This window comes from Nerophis ophidion, unplaced genomic scaffold, assembly GCF_033978795.1.
Source record: "Nerophis ophidion isolate RoL-2023_Sa unplaced genomic scaffold, RoL_Noph_v1.0 HiC_scaffold_81, whole genome shotgun sequence".
Taxonomy (NCBI): Eukaryota; Metazoa; Chordata; class Actinopteri; order Syngnathiformes; family Syngnathidae; genus Nerophis; species Nerophis ophidion.
The window spans coordinates 154632-172868 of NW_026907003.1; the positions used below are offsets into that span (position 1 = coordinate 154632).

General features: G+C 38.2%; 2 protein-coding genes and 1 non-coding gene across 5 annotated transcripts in view; 1 reads left to right on the plus strand and 2 right to left on the minus strand.

Moving 5' to 3' along the window:
- Positions 1 to 4248: 4248 nt before the first annotated feature.
- Positions 4249 to 4335, minus strand: trnay-gua (transfer RNA tyrosine (anticodon GUA)). The gene is given in 2 exon segments: positions 4249 to 4284; positions 4299 to 4335. It is a non-coding gene; the product is annotated as a tRNA-Tyr (tRNA).
- Positions 4336 to 6300: 1965 nt separating this feature from the next.
- LOC133547244 (gastrula zinc finger protein XlCGF17.1-like) overlaps positions 6301 to 18237 on the minus strand; it is a 183889-nt gene continuing 171952 nt past the window's right edge. For 2 of the 3 annotated variants that reach the window (XM_061893011.1, XM_061893010.1), the window contains exon 3: positions 6301 to 7759. In XM_061893011.1, the coding sequence (XP_061748995.1) occupies positions 6582 to 7709 (1128 nt within the window). In that variant the 5' untranslated portion in view covers positions 7710 to 7759 and the 3' untranslated portion in view covers positions 6301 to 6581. Of the gene's footprint in view, positions 7760 to 8866; positions 9090 to 10960; positions 11085 to 18237 lie in introns of those variants that run through there. The other variant, XM_061893008.1, reaches the window with a different exon arrangement.
- On the plus strand, positions 12388 to 14397 carry LOC133547247 (zinc finger protein 239-like). Its single transcript, XM_061893015.1, has one exon. The coding sequence runs from the start codon at positions 13481 to 13483 to the stop codon at positions 14303 to 14305; it is 825 nt and encodes a 274-aa protein (XP_061748999.1). The 5' UTR covers positions 12388 to 13480; the 3' UTR covers positions 14306 to 14397.

The following is an 18237-nucleotide window of genomic DNA, read 5'->3' on the forward strand; positions in this document are numbered from 1 at the left end:
CAATTTTGTAAAATCATTGAAAAACTGTCGGATTAGAGAGTTTTACAAACAAACATAAAATATTAGATGAGAACCAATATGTATACAGAGCTAATATTTCAACTTCGATGGCTGTAATAGAAATGACAGAAGAAATGACCAATGCAATAGATAGTAAAAAAAAAAATATGCAGCAGCAGTGTTTATTGATCCAACTAAAGCATTTGACACTATTAATCACAATATTTTAATCAAAAAACTATACTGGTATGGCATCAGAGGGTTGGTCTTAAACTGGATTCGAAGATATTTAACCAACAGGAAACAATACGTGAAGCTAGACGAACACACTTCTACAACACTAAATATATCCTGTGGTGTACCTAAGGCAGGGGTGCCCACACTTTTTCTGCAGGCGAGCCACTTTTCAATTGACCAACTCGAGGGTATCTACCTCATTTATATATATCATTTATATTTATTTATTTATGAAAGAGACATTTTTGTAAACAAGTTAAATGTGTTTAATGATAATACAAGCATGTGTAACACATATAGATGTCTTTCTTTCACAAAGACAAGAATATAAGTTGGTGTATTACCTGATTCTGATGACTTGCATTGATTGGAATCAGACAGTAATGATGATAACGCCCACATTTTCAAATGGAGGAGAAAAAAAGTTGTCCTTTCTGTACAATACCACATGAAAGTGATTGGTTTTTGGCATCTAATTCATCCAGCTTCCATACACTTTACAAGAAAAACATTGGCGGCAAATTCCGTAGCTTGCTTGATTGACATTCACGGCACCCGAGGGTCTTGTGAGATGACGCTGGCTGCTGCCAGTTCATTATGAAAAAATGACAGAGAGGAAGGCGAGAAACACTTTTTATTTCAACAGACTTTCGCGCCGTCCCTTCCGTCAAAACTCTAAAGGCCGACTGCACATTTCCTATCTTCACAATAAAAGCCCTGCTTCATGCTGCCTGCGCTAACAAAATAAGAGTCTCGGAAAGCTGGCGTGCACAAGTGATGTGCACGCCAGCTTTCTGAGGGATCGCTTGTGCACGCCAGTTTTCCGAGACTCTGTATTTAGTTAGCGCAGGCAGCATGAAGCAGGGCTTTTATTGTGAAGATAGGAAATGTGCAGTCGGCCTTTAGAGTTTTGACGGAAGGTACGGCACGAGAGTCTGTTGAAATAAAAAGTGTTTCTCACCTTCCTCTTGGTCATATTTTCCTAATAATGATCTTGCAGCAGCCAGCGTCATCTCACAAGACCCTCCGGTACCGTGAATGTCATTTAAGTGACGTCTTGGTGAAGATTGATGATCACTCATTTTTAGGTCTATTTTTTTTAAAAGCCTGGCTGGAGATCGACTGACACACCCCCCGCGGTCGACTGGTAGCTCGCGATTGACGTAATGGGCACCCCTGATCTAAGGGATCAAAACTAGGACCAACATGGTTCAAGCTTTATATAAATGACATTTGTAAAGTTATAAAATATTTAAAATTAGTATTATTTGCGGATGATACAACAGTGTTTTGTTCAGGAGAGAACACACAGAAGATAATACAAATAATAACAGAAGAAATGAACAAATTAAAAAGATGGTTTGACAAAAACAGACTATCTTTGAATTTCGGTAAAACTAAAATAATGCTATTTGGTAACAGTAGAAAAGAAGTGTCAAACACAAATACAAATAGACGGAATAGAAATTGAAAGAGTAAATGAAACCAAATTTCTAGGTATAATGATTGATGATAAAATGAACTGAAAATCTTATGTAAAAAATTTACAACATAAAGTAGCAAGAAACACGGCAATAATGAATGAAGCAAAACATGTTCTGGCCCAAAAATCACTTCATATTCTCTACTGCTCACTAGTGATACCATATCTGAGTTATTGTGCAGAAAAATGGGTAAATAATTACAAAAGTACACTTCATTCACTAACAGTGTTACAAAAAAGATCAGTTAGAATAATACATCATGTTGGATATAGAGAACATTCAAACACTTTATTTATTGAATCAAAGATACTGAAATTCCACCACATAGTGAATTTGCAAACAGATAAAATTATACACAAAGCAAACTATAACCTGCTACCCAAGAATATACAACAATTTTTCTCAAAAAAAAGAGGAGAAATATAATCTTAGAGAAAAATGTAATTTAAAACATTTGTATGCACGTACAACACTTAAGACCTTCAGTATATCAGTATGTGGAATTAAATGATGGGATGCATTAAGCAAAGCAATCAAACAATGTACTAATATCATCCACTTCAAGAAACTCTTCAAACTTCAAGTCTTTACAAAGTAGAAAGAAGAAGAACCATGATAATAAACATTCTGAATGTATGTCATCAATCCATTTGTTCATTTTCTAGATAATCTTACTCATCTCACCATATGAAATGTAACTTACTTCACCGGCTATTATTTATTTATTTTTATTGTGATTACTTATGGAGTATTTTGTCAATAAATTAAGAACTGGAAGTGAACAAAAGTTTTAGCAACTGTTATGTAAAAGAATCAATCATCAATCAATCAATGTTTATTTATATAGCCCCAAATCACAAATGTCTCAAAGGACTGCACAAATCATTACGACTACAACATCCTCGGAAGAACCCACAAAAGGGCAAGGAAAACTCACACCCAGTGGGCAGGGAGAATTCACATCCAGTGGGACTTCAGTGACAATGCTGACTATGAGAAACCTTGGAGAGGACCTCAGATGTGGGCAACCCCCCCCCCTCTAGGGGACCGAAAGCAATGGATGTCGAGCGGGTCTAACATGATACTGTGAAAGTTCAATCCATAGTGGCTCCAACACAGCCGCGAGAGTTCAGTTCAAGCGGATCCAAGACAGCAGCGAGAGTCCAGTCCACAGGAAACCATCCCAAGCGGAGGCGGAGGCTGGCAGGCCAGGGAGACCATTTCAGTATTGTAAAAGCCACAGGAGGCTTATTAGTAATAAGTACCATTTTAGAAGCATGTATATTTATGCTGAAACCCAGGATCGATCCAGGGAGCATTGGATCTTCAGTCTGACGCTCTCCCAACTGAGCTATTTCAGCTATACAACACCTTCTTGGGTTTACATATTCAAATGTAACCAAGGTCTGCCCTATTGGTGACTTTTGAGGGGTGGAAGGAGGTCTTTCCAAGGGGTCTCAAAGCCTAGTATTGGTCAGCAGAACAGGTACTTGAATCCCGGAAGCTCAAAAAGAATGTCTCACGCTCCATGACTGAGCATTTCAGGGTCTCTAAAAAATGTACCTAAATGCTTCTGAAGAATGTTTTACTACCGAGAATGTTATGATTATTGCAAACATTTGGCAGATTTTTCAGAAATTTTCAAAAGTTCTTAGCAGGCTAATAAATAAGTCTTCAAGTATAGATGAAAAATGCTGAAAAGAAAAGCAGTTTAAGCGTCATGACCCGGAATTGAACCAGGGTTGCTGTGACCACAACACAGAGTACTAACCACTATACCATCACGGCTGTTCCTACTCATCTTGATTGATAATGTGTTTGCTCTCCTGATGTCTAATGTTAAACCATCTGCTCAAGCCACATTCTGTTTGAACGACATCATGGAAGAGAATCTCAATCAGTGTGCTAATACTTGATGTTCTGGGGAAATATTTAGGTTTTACTCCATTGTGGTGTAAAGAACAACTGCTAAGATGTAAAATAGTCACATTTATATTGTTGTGCTCACCTTTTTCCTCACCCACTTTATTCTGATTAAATGCCCCGAGTATAAGAACAGATACAACTACCAGTTATACATTCACAATAATAAAGAGAAAAAAAACAATTTTTTCAGTTTGTAGATTTAGAAAAGCCAAAGCAAAATAAACTCCCCCCAAAAATCACACAGAATATTGTTTCAGTTGAGTTAACAAACAACAGCACGCTGGCCAGGAGTTGAACCTAGAATCTTCTAGTCCGTAGTGAGACACATAATCCATTGCATCACTATCCCTACAGAAAGAAACATCTTACTGTAGGACAGGTTGTGTTTCGTAAATATCTTACGCCAAAACAACACACAGTTTACATCCTCAGGATGTAAGACATTATTCGGATTCTTATTTGAACGACGTCACACAGAAATGTAATGTATGAATGAGTGAGAATGAGGGAGGGACAGTTTTTGGGTTGGTGCACTAATTGTAAGTGTATCTTGTGTTGTTTATCTTGATTTAATTAAAAAAAAAAAAAGCGTAACGGGTGATCCTTCGAGCCGGATTTGAACCAGCGACCTAAGGATTTCAGCATGAGCAACTACAGTCCTCCGCTCTACCAACTGAGCTATCGAAGGTTAGGATCAAACAATACTAATTCTGATTTTTGAGTCAAATTATTATCAAGCAATTAATCAATCAAAGTTGACTTCTATAGCCCTAAATCACAAGTGTCTCAAAGGGCTGCACAAGCCACAACGACATCCTGGGCTCAGATCCCACATCAGGGCAAGAAAAAACTCAACCCAATGGGATGACAATGAGAAACCTTGTAGAGCAGTGGTCCCCAACCACCGGGCCGCGGCCACAGAATAAATGTTTATTTATTTATGTTTTAATCACAGTCAGATTTTTACTGCATGCCACTGGTAAGCGCACGGGTGAGAAGAGGTTTTAAAATTATTAGCTCCTGCTTACTTTTACCGCATGCCTTGATTAAGCGCAGGAGTGAGAAGAGGTTTTAAATTAATTAGCGCCCCGGCGCCTATTCAAGGAACTACGGTATATTATCACACAACTCTTATGCTTAAAGGCTGTTGCTATGGTTATTATCAAGTGTGCTGAAATTATTTTTTCTTTGTCTGTGCAAAGCTGGCAATCCACAAGATTGCAAGCAAGTCTCTTATCAGTGTTTGTTTCCAGAACCGGCCTGCTGACTGCCAAGACCGAACATCGAGTACCGTGACGTAGACAGAACAGAGACAAGGTGATATCACGACTGTCAGCACATTTGCATTTATGTATAATTATATATTGTGTCTAGCTGGAGCTGTGAAGATGACCCCCTTCCCTCAGCGACAGCCTCGGTGATGTAACCAGGGACCTCCCAAATAAATAGAGGCAGCACGTGGGCTGGACTTTTAGAACGTAGTTTGGATCTGTAACTAGAGTACAGCCCAAAACACATCTCTCCTCAATTGAGCAAAATGTAACTCTGTCTGTGCATGATTTCTTCCTTCTCGTCTGTTTAATAGACGCATCAGTGTTTGAACCTGACACCACTATAATCTTTTTCCTCTTTTCTACTCTTTTAGCACTCGACTTACCTTCATGACCTTCTCTCCCCTCTAGTCCTATCCATGTCCATACCTTCCTCATACATCAGCTCACTGTCCCCTTCCATCTCCTTTTAAGCAGCTACCAGAAATCCATAGCTGGATAATGGAGAGGTTTTGTGAAAAAATAATAATACAAAATAATTGCCTGAAACCAAAAATTAAAATGAAATACATCTCCTCTGTTCTGTACATCATTGTCCAAGTGACATTATATTGTCATCTTCCTCTTTATGCCATTTCCTCAAGGTGACAGAAAAACATGATACAACCTGCCTATCATGTGATTCTACCATGTTGGCAAAATACAAACACACAATATATTGACATATATAACACATAAAACATGGAATTAGAAGTGAACAGTACCCATCCCTACCAGCAAGTGTTGTTGTACTGGAAACTAATTTACAAACACAACTTCATCACACACAATACTCCACTGTGGAATTGTTCTTATATTAAAATGAGAAACAAATCCATCTTTGTACAGCAATGGTTTGAAAAAGGCATTTGGTCGCTGATGCACTTATTGACTGATAAAAATATTTTAATATTTCAAGATTTAATTAAGTATGACCTGCAAATAAGAAATATTACAACATTTAAATAGGCTTTTATTTAAAATATTCTAGTTACTGCATCTTTTTTAATTGTTTTCTATTTCTTCTTCTTATTATTTTCTCTGAAACAAAAAAATACTTAAAAGTATCCATTCTTTCTGAGATAAAAGAGTTAATCTAAATTAAAAAAAAGGATGGAATTGACCACTTAAAATTATATTATGGATGTTATTTTGCAATTGAAGACAGCACTTGTTGGTTCTGTGATTGGGAAACACAATAAACAGTTTATTTTATGAATGTATGCAAAGTAAATCTCTGTGGGATGATGTACAATATTGGCTTTTGTCTGACACTCCAAACTTTGACTGATATTGATGTTGTTTTGGGGATGTTGAAAAAAGAAAAAAATACATAAAAAATGTTTAGAACACAATACTGGATTTATTTGATGTATCCACAAATGTAAGTTTGTAAAAACAAAATCCTTTCACAAAAACAAAAAAAAAATCTGCTATTTTCTCTCACTTGTATATTGCATAAAGGTCTGGGGACATACATATAAAACAATCACAACACAATCATTATAATACAGAGTAATAACGATAATGAATAAAATAGATTATAGAGACCCAACAAATGAATCATAAAGTTGTTAGAAAGTCAAAATGAAAGTCTTGACAGTTTATTTCAAATCCTGCAGTTTCATTTGCTGCTGCTGTTCTCACCAGCACACTTGTGTTTCTTACACTGGTACTTAGAAGACAATCTTTCACCACACACACTGCAACTCAACACTTTCTCTCCTGGGTGTCTTCTCATGTGTGCTAAAAGGTTTGATCGGTCACAAAAGCTTCTGTTGCAGATTGAACAAGAATGTGATTTTTCACCAGTGTGTGTTCTTATGTGTACTTTCAAACTGTTACTTTGTACAAAACCTTTACTACAGATTGAACAGGAAAAAGGTTTTTCGCCAGTGTGTGTTCTCATGTGTACTTTCAAATATTGATTTTGTGTAAAACCTTTACCACAGGTTGAACAGGGAAAAGGTTTTTCTCCAGTGTGCGTTCTCATGTGCACTTTCAAATATTGACTTTGTATAAAACCTTTACCACAGATTGAACAAGAAAACGTTTTTTCGCCAGTGTGTGTTCTCATGTGTACTTTCACATTATGACTTCGAACAAAACGTTTACCACAGACTGAACAGATAAAAGCTTTTTCACCAGTGTGTGTTCTCATGTGCACTTTCACATTGTGACTTCGAACAAAACGTTTACCACAGACTGAACAGATAAAAGGTTTTTCTCCAGTGTGTGTTCTCATGTGTCTTTTCAGATGACTATGGTTTTTAAATGTTTTGTGACAGTGAGAACATGTGAAGTGAGTGTTGTCAGTGTGACATGTCTTATCATCTTTAGAGTCTTCATCATCAGTGTCAGGAGAGTGTGACGTTGTGTCCTCACTATCTGATAGTGGAGCTAAGAGCTTGTCTGCTTGTGATCCTCCACAGTGGTCTCCATCAGCTTCTGTTGTCATGTGTTGTGTTGAGCTGCTGCTTGGAGGCTCCCCCCCTCCCCTCTCCTCACTTTCACCTTTCACCTCATTATCGTCACTCTTCACAGGGACACCAGTCACTGGGAACTCCTCCAGTCCTTCAAGATGATCTCCCTCTTGAGTGATGCTGTGTTCCTCCTCTTCCTCTTTAATGTGGGGCGTCAGTGAGTCTTCCTCTTCCTTTTTACAGGGAAGGGTCTGTGTCAAAGAGGAAAAGGAGACGCCAGAGGGTCCGTGGCGCCTGGTCTTCCTCTTTGAAGGATCCTCCTTCACCATCCTGAAGCTACTCTCCTTTTTTTCAGGCAGACGTTGTTCTCCACAGACGTCTGCAGGACACACAATGACAAATATGCTTGAGAAATGTCCAGATTTGCTCAGTCACATGAGGCATTCAGTAAGTTTACATGTACTTAAAATAAAAAGTGATTATATTAATTGGCCTGAAAACAAACACATTGCTCTTTACAACATTATTCACAGGAATAGAAGACCACTTTTTACGAGGGATGGGCAATATGGCCTAAAATCTAAATTGTGATAAATTCCCTTTAACCTGAATGCAGCTGGGATAGGCTCCAGCGCCCCCTGTGATGTTAATGTCAGTTACTGATGTATAAGCTTGGAGAAAAGATGAGGTTGTTTACAGTGTAAATCTGTATTCTGTATTGTTGTCTCAGCTATGATGGAAAGTTTGATCTCCGGGAATTTTAAACAAGGAATCACCATGTGTTTGTGTGGCTAAAGGCTAAAGCTTCCCAACTCCATCTTTCTACTTTGACTTCTGAAATATTAATTGAACAAATTGCAAAAGATTCAGCAACACAGATCTCCAAAATACTGTGTAATTATGCCGTGAAAGCAGACGACTTTTAGCTGTGTGTGTGTGCAGCGCTCATACTTCCTATAAACCTGTGACGTCTTGCATACACGTCATCATTACACAACGTTTTTAAGACGAAACTCCCGGGAAATTTTAAATTGCAATTTAGTAAACTAAAAAGGCCGTATTGGCATGTGTTGCAATGTTAATATTTCATCATTGATATATAAACTATCAGACTGCGTGGTGGCTAGTAGTGGCTTTCAGTAGGCCTTTAGGAACCAGTACTAAAAAAAAAAAAATGGTACTTGGTATACAGCTCTTATCTTCATCACTAAACCCTTGAAATATGCTGACATATGTGCTGCCAAAGGTAAATAAACAGTAGCCATATTGAATGATTGCCTTCATCTGACCACGTGAGGTAAGGAGGACGGCCTCTAGGTCACATGGTTACACCCCAGCAATTACACTGTTGATGATTGATGAGCATTCATTTTTAAATGGTGGTGTTAAAAAGCAAATATATCTCCATCTTTAGTGATAAATGTGGCCCCTGGATGAACATGTGTCACAAACATTGTATTAGATGATATGTGGATGTTGTGCTTACTTGGACTGTGATGAAGCTGTGAGGACTCAGGTGGTTTGTCTTCATGCTCTTCAGTCTTCACAGAGACAACAGTCAGTGGAAACTTGCTGACATCAGCCTCCTCCTGCCCTACAGGACACTCTCCCTCCTGACTGATCCACACTTCCTCCTCTTCCTCTTTAATGTGGGGGGGCTGTGGATCCTCCTGCTGCTGAAGGGGACGTTCTTCTTGACGAGCGTTCATCTGTTGGACGTCCGCAAGACAACACAAACAAACTTCAGCTCAGATGTGTCAAATATTTTTTAGTCTATCAAATATAATATTTTCCAAATGGACTGACACCACTTTGTAGTGATGTTCTTCTACACATGGAATAATCATCAGTTATTGATTATTATGAATTGTGTCATTGATCCTATTTTCTGCATTTACATTAATTATTGATTAAAAAGTAACAACTTACAGAAAACCTCCTGCTGGGATTTTAATACCGTCATGACTGCATGAAGTCAGTCTGCACGTATAAAAGTTTCATTGTGCTGCAGCATCAAGTGACGCCAACTGGCTCCTCCCACTACCAACCTACCAGCCAACCTTGACGTGCACCTCCAAAATAGTCCCACCTCACGTCAACGGTGACCAGGACTACAGAGCTGTGGTCGGTTGGCTTTACTTTTACGCGCAATATCCTCTCCTTGTTCTCCATTACCTCCCTGCTTGGCACTCAGCATCAAGGGTTGTGATTGGGGGTTAAATCACCATAAATGATTCCCGGGCGCAGCACTGCTGCTGCCCACTGCTCCCCTCACCTCCCAGGGTGTGATCAAGGGGATGGGTCAAATGCAGAGGACACATTTCACCACACCTAGTGTGTGTGTGACAATCATTGCTACTTTAACTTTCTTCTGCGAAAGCAACATTTTTAACCCAACAGAAAACAAACAGAAGTGCAGCGAAGCACGTGGAACAAGTGCCAGCGAGTATATATATACATATATACATATATGTATATATGTATATATATATATATATATATATATATATATATATATATATATATATATATATATATATATATATATACAAATTCATAAATGTAAACAATTATTTAAAATATTTGGGTACCTCATGTTCTGACTACATACAAAATATTGATGCAAATTTTTTTAAATTTTATTTTAATATTCTATTCTTTTCTCCTACCCCCACCCCATCTTTTTTGTAAGGGGCGCTGGAAGCCGGCAGACCCGTCAGCGATCCTGTTCTGTCTCCCTATAATGTTTGTCTGATCTTGAATGGGATTGTGCTGAAAATTGTAATTTTCCTGAAGGAACTCTCCTGACGGAATAAATAAAGTACTATCTAATCTAATCTAAATTCATTTTGTGTGCAGTATATTAAAGCTATTTTTAATATTTAACATTTATTTAATTAAATATTTATTTTAGTCCGACTGAATAAGCATTAATCACTTACAATTGTGCAAATAGTGTTTTCGTAATAACAAACATCAGTTGATTTAATTTCCATATGTCCACCCAATGCAGCTGATAGGCTCCAACACCCCCTGTCCCCCCTCGCAACCCCAAATAGGGACAAGCGGTAGAAAAATGGATGGATGGATGTTATCAAGGTAATAGAAGTGCGTGCAAACATCATTTGTATTTATTGCTAATACAGTTGACACCAACATAAAGCAGACCACTGCAATAGTACATTATATTACACTGTCATTACAATAACAATAATATTTTTTGTTCATCCTGTAAAACATCTTTGAGTACACTGAAAAGCGCTATACCAAATAAAATGTATTATTATTATTATTATACCATGTGACTTATTCCAGACTTAAATTTCGAGACGTTCGTTTCTTTCTAGTAACAAATATTCAATGATGTTAAGCGTGACTGTAATATACAACAAAAATACTGTTAAAAGTATTAAATAAGTCAATATAATTCTTACATAGAACATATAAAATACACTCCTCAAAAAAAAAACGCTCGCATTTGCTACAAAGGCCTGCTAGCGGGCTAACACTAGCACGTTAGCTTCGAACAACATATGAGGTAAATAAGATAAATAATATGAAAATATATCATGTATATTACCTCATAAGCCGCGTGTACAAGAGAGGAGTGGAATATATTCTTCCTATTGTTACAACAGCAACTCTTTTTTGTCTTCTGTGGCCGGGCGAAGGAAGTGTGCACCACCCACTATTGTCCCAGTGAAACACGTGCTGGGCCAACATTTGTTCCGCGGTTGAGAACACCTCGATGACGTCACACAGGAGGAAGCACAAAACAAGATGGCGTCTGGCGGAGAATACGTTGTTTTGGTTATTATGGTTTCTAGGTCTTAATTACAACGTACATGTGCACATGTGTGTCGTTTAACAGAGTAAACGTCCTTATTAATTGTTTGTATGCGGATACATTAGTCTGAGTGCACCTTGACGTGCTAGCCTAGCCTGCTGGTTAGCTTAGCTTGTTAGCTGCTAACAAAGAGAGGCGGAAGTGATCGACACATCAAAGCAGAGATCCAATGTAAGTGTAAAGTGTTTTTATTGTGTGAACATGTCTACATTACAAATGATGTGAGTGTTGCTGAATCAGCGACTAACTGCTGCCGTTGAAGAAATATTTGTGATTTTAGAAAAAAAAAAAAAAAAACGACAACAGAATAAGAGGAGGAACTTTGTCCAACAAAAAAGGAGAAGGAGCGACAACATCAACTACTGGACAGTGTTTTCAAGAAACATCAAGTTGTGTTACACATCCAATCATCTATCTTCTTCTGCTTATCTGAGGTCGGGTCGCGGGGCCAGCAGCCTAAGTAGGGAAGCCCAGCCTTTCCTTTCCCCAACCACGTCATACAGCTCTTTCTAGGGGATCCCGAGGCGTTCCCAGGCCAGCCAGTTTCTAACATAATAGTGAGAGTCCAGTCCATAGTGGGGCCAGCCGGAGACCATCCCGAGCGCAGACAGGTCAGCAACGCAGAGATGTCCCCAACCGTTGCACAGGCGAGCGGTCCACCCCAGGTCCCGACTCTGGACATATATATATATATATATATATATATATATATATATATATATATATATATATATAAAATTAAAAACAAAATAAGATAAGGCTCTGAATTGGTTCCTTAACAAAACCTTTCTACTTATAAAATGCAACATTTTAACGTATAAAGTGCAACATAAAACTGCTTCAAGTTGTAGCTCAGATTAAATAAAATGACAAAACTTTCCTTCTACATACAAAAAGTGCAACATTAAACAGTTTCAAGTCAACTCAGCCTCAGATTAACTTTTCTTCCCCCTCCCCACCCTATAACCCTGATGACTTTCACTCAATTTTCATGTTTTCTGCCAGAAAAATGAGTTTAACCACCTTGTCTGCAGAAAGAGCAGACCTGCTTGCAGTTACAATGTCCCCAGCTGTGAAAAATACCCTTTCGCTGGACACGGAGGTAGCAGGTATGGCGAGGTAGTGCCTGGCTAACTTGGCAGTAAGAGGATATATGGGCTCATTGTATTTCCACCATAGAAGTGGGTCAAAATCGAGTTTTTAATGCACTATGGTCTTAAATCTGCTGCTGTAAAAACACCAACAGCATTTGTTATTGCTTTAGCCCTGCCTGAGTTGCCGAGTAGAAGCTGCTTGAATGCAGTGGGAGCTGCGTTTGTTCGTCTTTCTCTTTGTTGAAGCCATGTTATCCATTGTTGTATCGCACTGCGTAGCCGAAGTGTTCCCAAACGGGAGATCTTAACGAGGCAGGAGTGTCTTTCAGCTCTGGTTTTTACTCTTTGTAGTAGCCCGGTCGTTGTTAGCATGCTGTGTGTTGTGCCTCAGTGTGCATTGTTGACACAACGTGCGGTGCGCTACTTAATATGTCCGTGTGGAAACTTGTTCGATACACCACCGAACCGAACCCAAACCCCCGTACCGAAACGGTTCAATACAAATACACGTACCGTTACACCCTTAATACACACACATCTGAAGATTATAAAAAAATAAACATATTTGGTGGGCTAAACAAAATGACTCGGCGAAACAATGTTTGGTATGAGTGATATGACCTCAAATCTATATCCTAATAACAATATATGTCACGATACATCATTTGGTATATGATTGATAATAGAAGAATTTCAAAACTGTTTACAAAGGCTCTTAATTTGGCAGCTGACATATGCAGTAACATATTGTGTCTTTTCTAATTGTATTATTTTGTCGAAACAATTATTATTAATGTACTTGTTTATTTACTGTTAATATCTGGTTACTTTATTTGAGAACATAGTACTGGGAATGATGTAATAATAGGGACGGCGTGGCGCAGTGGGAGAGTGGCCGTGCGCAACTCGAGGGTCCCTGGTTCAATCCCCACCTAGTACTAACCTCGTCACGTCCATTGTGTCCTGAGCAAGACACTTCACCCTTGCTCCTGATGGGTGCTGGTTAGCACCTTGCATGGCAGCTCCCTCCATCAGTGTGTGAATGGGTAAATGTGGAAGTAGTGTCAAAGAGTACCTTGAAAGTAGAAAAGCGCGATACAAGTACAACCCATTTATAGAGGTTGTCGTCTGAAAACACACATGTCGTCTGAAAACACACATGAGCAGACACACTGGAGAAAAACCTTTTATCCGTTCAATATGTGGTAATGGTTTTACACAAAATTGGAGTTTGAAAGTGCACATGAGAATACACAGTGGTAAAAAACATTTTGTCTGTTCAACCTGTGTCAAAGGTTTTGTAGAAAGTCACAATTTGAAAATACACATGAGAACACACACTGGTAAAAAACCTTTTTCCTGTTCAACCTGTGGTAAAGGTTTTACAGAAAGTCAAAATTTGAAAAGACACATGAGAACGGACACTGGTGAAAAACCTTTTACCTGCTCAACCTGTGGTAAAGGTTTTACAGAAAGTCAAAATTTGAAAAGACACATGAGAACACACACTGGTGAAAAACCTTTTTCTTGCTCAGAATGTGGTAAAGATTTTGTACAAAGTCCCCTTTTAAAAGCACACATGAGAACACACACTGGTGAAAAACTTTTTGTCTGTTCAATCTGTGGTAAAGGTTTTACAGAAAGTCGATGGTTAAAAGTGCACATGAGAACACACACTGGTGAAAAACCGTTTTCCTGTTCAGTCTGTGGTAAAGGTTTTACACAAAGTCATCATTTAAAACTGCACGACAGAACACACACTGGTGAAAAACCTTTTTCCTGTTCAATCTGTGATAAAGGTTTTACAGAAAACTGGTGTTTGAAAGTACACAAGACAACACACACTGGTGAAAATTCACATTCCTGTTCAATCTGTAACAGAAGCTTTTGTCAACAATCAACCCTTGTAAGACACATGAGAAGACACCCAGGAGAGAAAGTGTTGAGTTGCAGTGTGTGTGGTGAAAGATTGTCTTCTAAGTAGCAGTGTAAGAAACACAAGTGTGCTGGTGAGAACAGCAGCAGCAAATGAAACTGCAGGATTTGAAATAAACTGTCCAGACTTTCATTTTGACTTTCTAACAACATCAGCACATATAACATGTGTGGCATTGTTGTTTTTCCAACAATCTTTTTAAAATGCTTCCACATTTATAGATTAGATATTTTATATTAATCCTTTTTTCAGTCAAGCACATGCATTAATATGCAACATTGTGTACTTTTATTAAAAAATGGACAGAACAATTTGAGTAAAAAGCTGAGTAAACAGTACAACACACATTTTACATGCAATAAACATTTTGTGCGTATGTATACACACACACACACACACACACATATATATATATATATATATATATATATATATATATATATATATATATCCTGTATATTCATCATACAATTTTAGACTTAATTATATGAAATATTGTATTTGTAATTGTTAATAATCCCATAGATTATCACCTTTATATGATATACATATGTACTGGTTCACATCTGAAACATCTTCTGGACCACTTCAGGAAGCATATTGTTATTTACTTTATACATCATTTAAACAGTTGTCTTTTATACAATTTTAAAATGTGTCTTTTTAAACCATTTGTTGGGTCTCTACAATCATTTTTATTCATTATCGTCATTACTCTGTATTATGATGATTGTGTTGTGATTGTTTTATATGTATGTCCCCAGACCTTTATGCAATATAAAAGTGAGAGAAAATGGCAGATTTTTTTTTTTGTGAAAGGATGGTTTTGTTTTTACAAACTTACATTTGTGTATTATATATATTGTGTTTTAAACATTTGTTTTAATGTTTTTTATTTTCTTTTTTAACATCCCCAAAACAACATCAATATCAGTCAAAGTTTGGAGTGTCAGACAAAAGCCAATATTGTACATCATCCCACAGAGATTTACTTTGCATATATTCTTAAAAAAAACAGTTTATTGTGTTTTCCTATCACAGATCGAACAAGTGTTGTCTTCAATTGCAAAACAACATCCAAAATATTACTTTAAGTGGTCAATTCCGTCGTTTTTTTCTCAAATTATTTATTTTGCCTTAGAAAGAATGGAAAATTTTAAGTTATGAGTTTTTTTCTTGTTCCAGGTTGTACTTAATGAAATCTTCAAATAATAAACTATTTTTATCAGTCAATAAGTGCATCAGTGACCAAATGCCTTTTTCAAACCATTGCTGTTCAAAGATGGATTTGTTTCTCATTTTAATATAAGAACAATTCCAGAGTGGAGTATTGTGTGTGATGAAGTTGTGTTTGTAAATTAGTTTCCAGTACAACAACACTTGCTGGTAGGGATGGGTACTGTTCACATTTCAACTGATTCGGAACAAATTCCACTACCTCCAAATCAATACCAGTCCTCAACAGTACGACTTTTTGGTACTTTTGTGTCTGTTAATAATTTTGATTGTTTGCGATAAATTTATATTGCAACGTTTAAAAATAAGATTATTATTGATAACTGCGGTCCTTTCGTTACCCTTTGTTTTTTGTTTTTTTGTTTTCATATCATCATTTACATGTAGCTTTATTTACATTTGCAAGTCCAGTACGCTAGATGGCTGTAGTGTAAATTCATAATGTGTTTTGTTGCGCCCAAAAAAGTGTTAATACTGTAAATATTGGATTTATTATGCACCAGCTGTCTGATTCTAACATTTATCTTAGTTATAGTTTTAATTAACTCATTTGGTGGGTGTTAACGTCATGAGAAATTGCTAATGCTAATCAGTAGCATGTCAATAGCAAAGCCAATGTATATTAGCATCAAGCTACCATAACTTTTATAGCGTTTTTTTGAGTCCATTTCTTTGTTGGCATTGACAATTGCAAAATTTATCTCAAGGTAGTTTGACTCAGACTGCTCTCAGTGCTGCTGGAGTGATCTCCAAATGCCAAACATAGGTCAAATGAGTTCCAAGTTGGATATTCAACAGACATTCAACATCCAGCCAGGCTGACTGTTTGAAAACTCATGCCACGTCTGTCAGTCCCTGCTGACAAGTGCTTTACTTTAAGGGACCGTCAATAAAGTACTTGTCATTAGCTCACTAAGAACATTTCAATTGTCAATAGCTTTAGTCATGTGACCTAGAACCTCAAACCTACTTTCATATTGTTTGCTCATCACTGCTGTAGTCGGCTCATGCCTTGAATTGTCCGGTTTTAAGGGATAAACAGTAGCAAATGGATGGATGGATGTTTAGTGACAGAGTGGAAACTGTCAAACCTCAAGCCCACCAAGTGCTTGAACCCAAAGCAGTTTTGGGAGAAAAGTTTACTGGTCAGATGAGACTTTGCCTCACCTCCAATCAAGAGTGAAAAGGCTGATCTTTGTACACAAGCAGCTTTTCCAACAAGACAACAATATTAAACACACATAAAAACTGTTTTCAAAGGGTTTCAGGCAGGTTTCTGGAATGTCCGTTCCAGAGACTGGACCTTAACCCTGCTAAACATTTGAGAACATTGCTTTGAACTGGCTCTGTGTCAAGAAAGCAACACATTTCAATCAAATCTACCAGTATTTCCAAGAACGGGGTCAAATATGCAAGTAAAATGTTGCCAGAAGCATCTTGCTTCATTTTTATTTATTGTTACGTGTTGTGAAGAAACCCTGAAGTGCTCTGTTGTAAGAACATCAGACTTTCATTCTGACTTCCAGGATTCAAGTCCATAACTTTTATGGACAGAATTTCGAGGCGCAGTCAAGGCGTTAAGGGGATCGCGTTTGGTGACTGCAGGATTAGGTTCCTGCTTTTTGCAGATGATGTGGTCCTGATGGCTTCATCTGGCCAGGATCTTCAGTTCTCACTGGATCGGTTCGCAGCCGAATGTGAAGCGACTGGGATGAGAATCAGCACCTCCAAGTCCGAGTCCATGGTTCTTGCCCGGAAAAGGGTGGAGTGCCATCTGCGCGTTGGGGAGGAGACCCTGCCCCAAGTGGAGGAGTTCAAGTACCTCGGAGTCTTGTTCACGAGTGAGGGAAGAGTGGATGGTGAGATCGACAGGCGGATCGTAATGTGGACGCTGTATCGATCCGTTGTGGTGAAGAAGGAGCTGAGCCGAGAGGCAAAGCTCTCAATTTACCGGTCGATCTACGTTCCCATCCTCACCTATGGTCATGAGCTTTGGGTTATGACCGAAAGGACAAGATCACGGGTACAAGCGGCACAAAAGAGTTTCCTCCGCCTGGGTGGTGGGTCTCTCCCTTAGAGATAGGGTGAGAAGCTCTGTCATCCGAGGGGACCTCAAAGTAAAGCCGCTGCTACTCCACATGGAGAGGAGCCAGATGAGGTGGTTCGGGCATCTGGTCAGGATTTAGGGCACACCTAACCGATAGGAGGCCACGGGGAAGACCCAGGACACGTTGGGAAGACTATGTTTCCCGGCTGGCCTGGGAACGCCTTGGGTTCCCCCGGGAAGAGCTGGACAAAGTGACTGGGGAGAGGGAAGTCTGGGTTTCCCTGCTTAGGCTGCTGCCCCCGTGACCTGACCTTGGTTAAGTGGAAGAAGATGGGTGGATTGATGGATTAAGTAATGAAGTTAAAAATTGTACTGATATGATCCAGTTTAAGATGTTGTTCAGATTAATAGTGCTTATAAAGTACAAAGAAGAGGAAAAACTTCAACCTTATTGAAAATAAGATATTCTTCATCTCAGTATGCTAATAATGACTGAATTAATGAATTACATATTACAAAACTGTTGTATCACTCATTCACGGATGTCATTTCACTATTTGACTACAAAAAAGGTCAGTAAATGAATGTATATATTTGTAAACGCTCTGAAGTGGGAAAGGTGTAGGATTAAATAAGCTTTGCTTCATCCTACTCCTTTTCGGACATGATGTAATGTGAAATGGTATTAAAGTGTCTG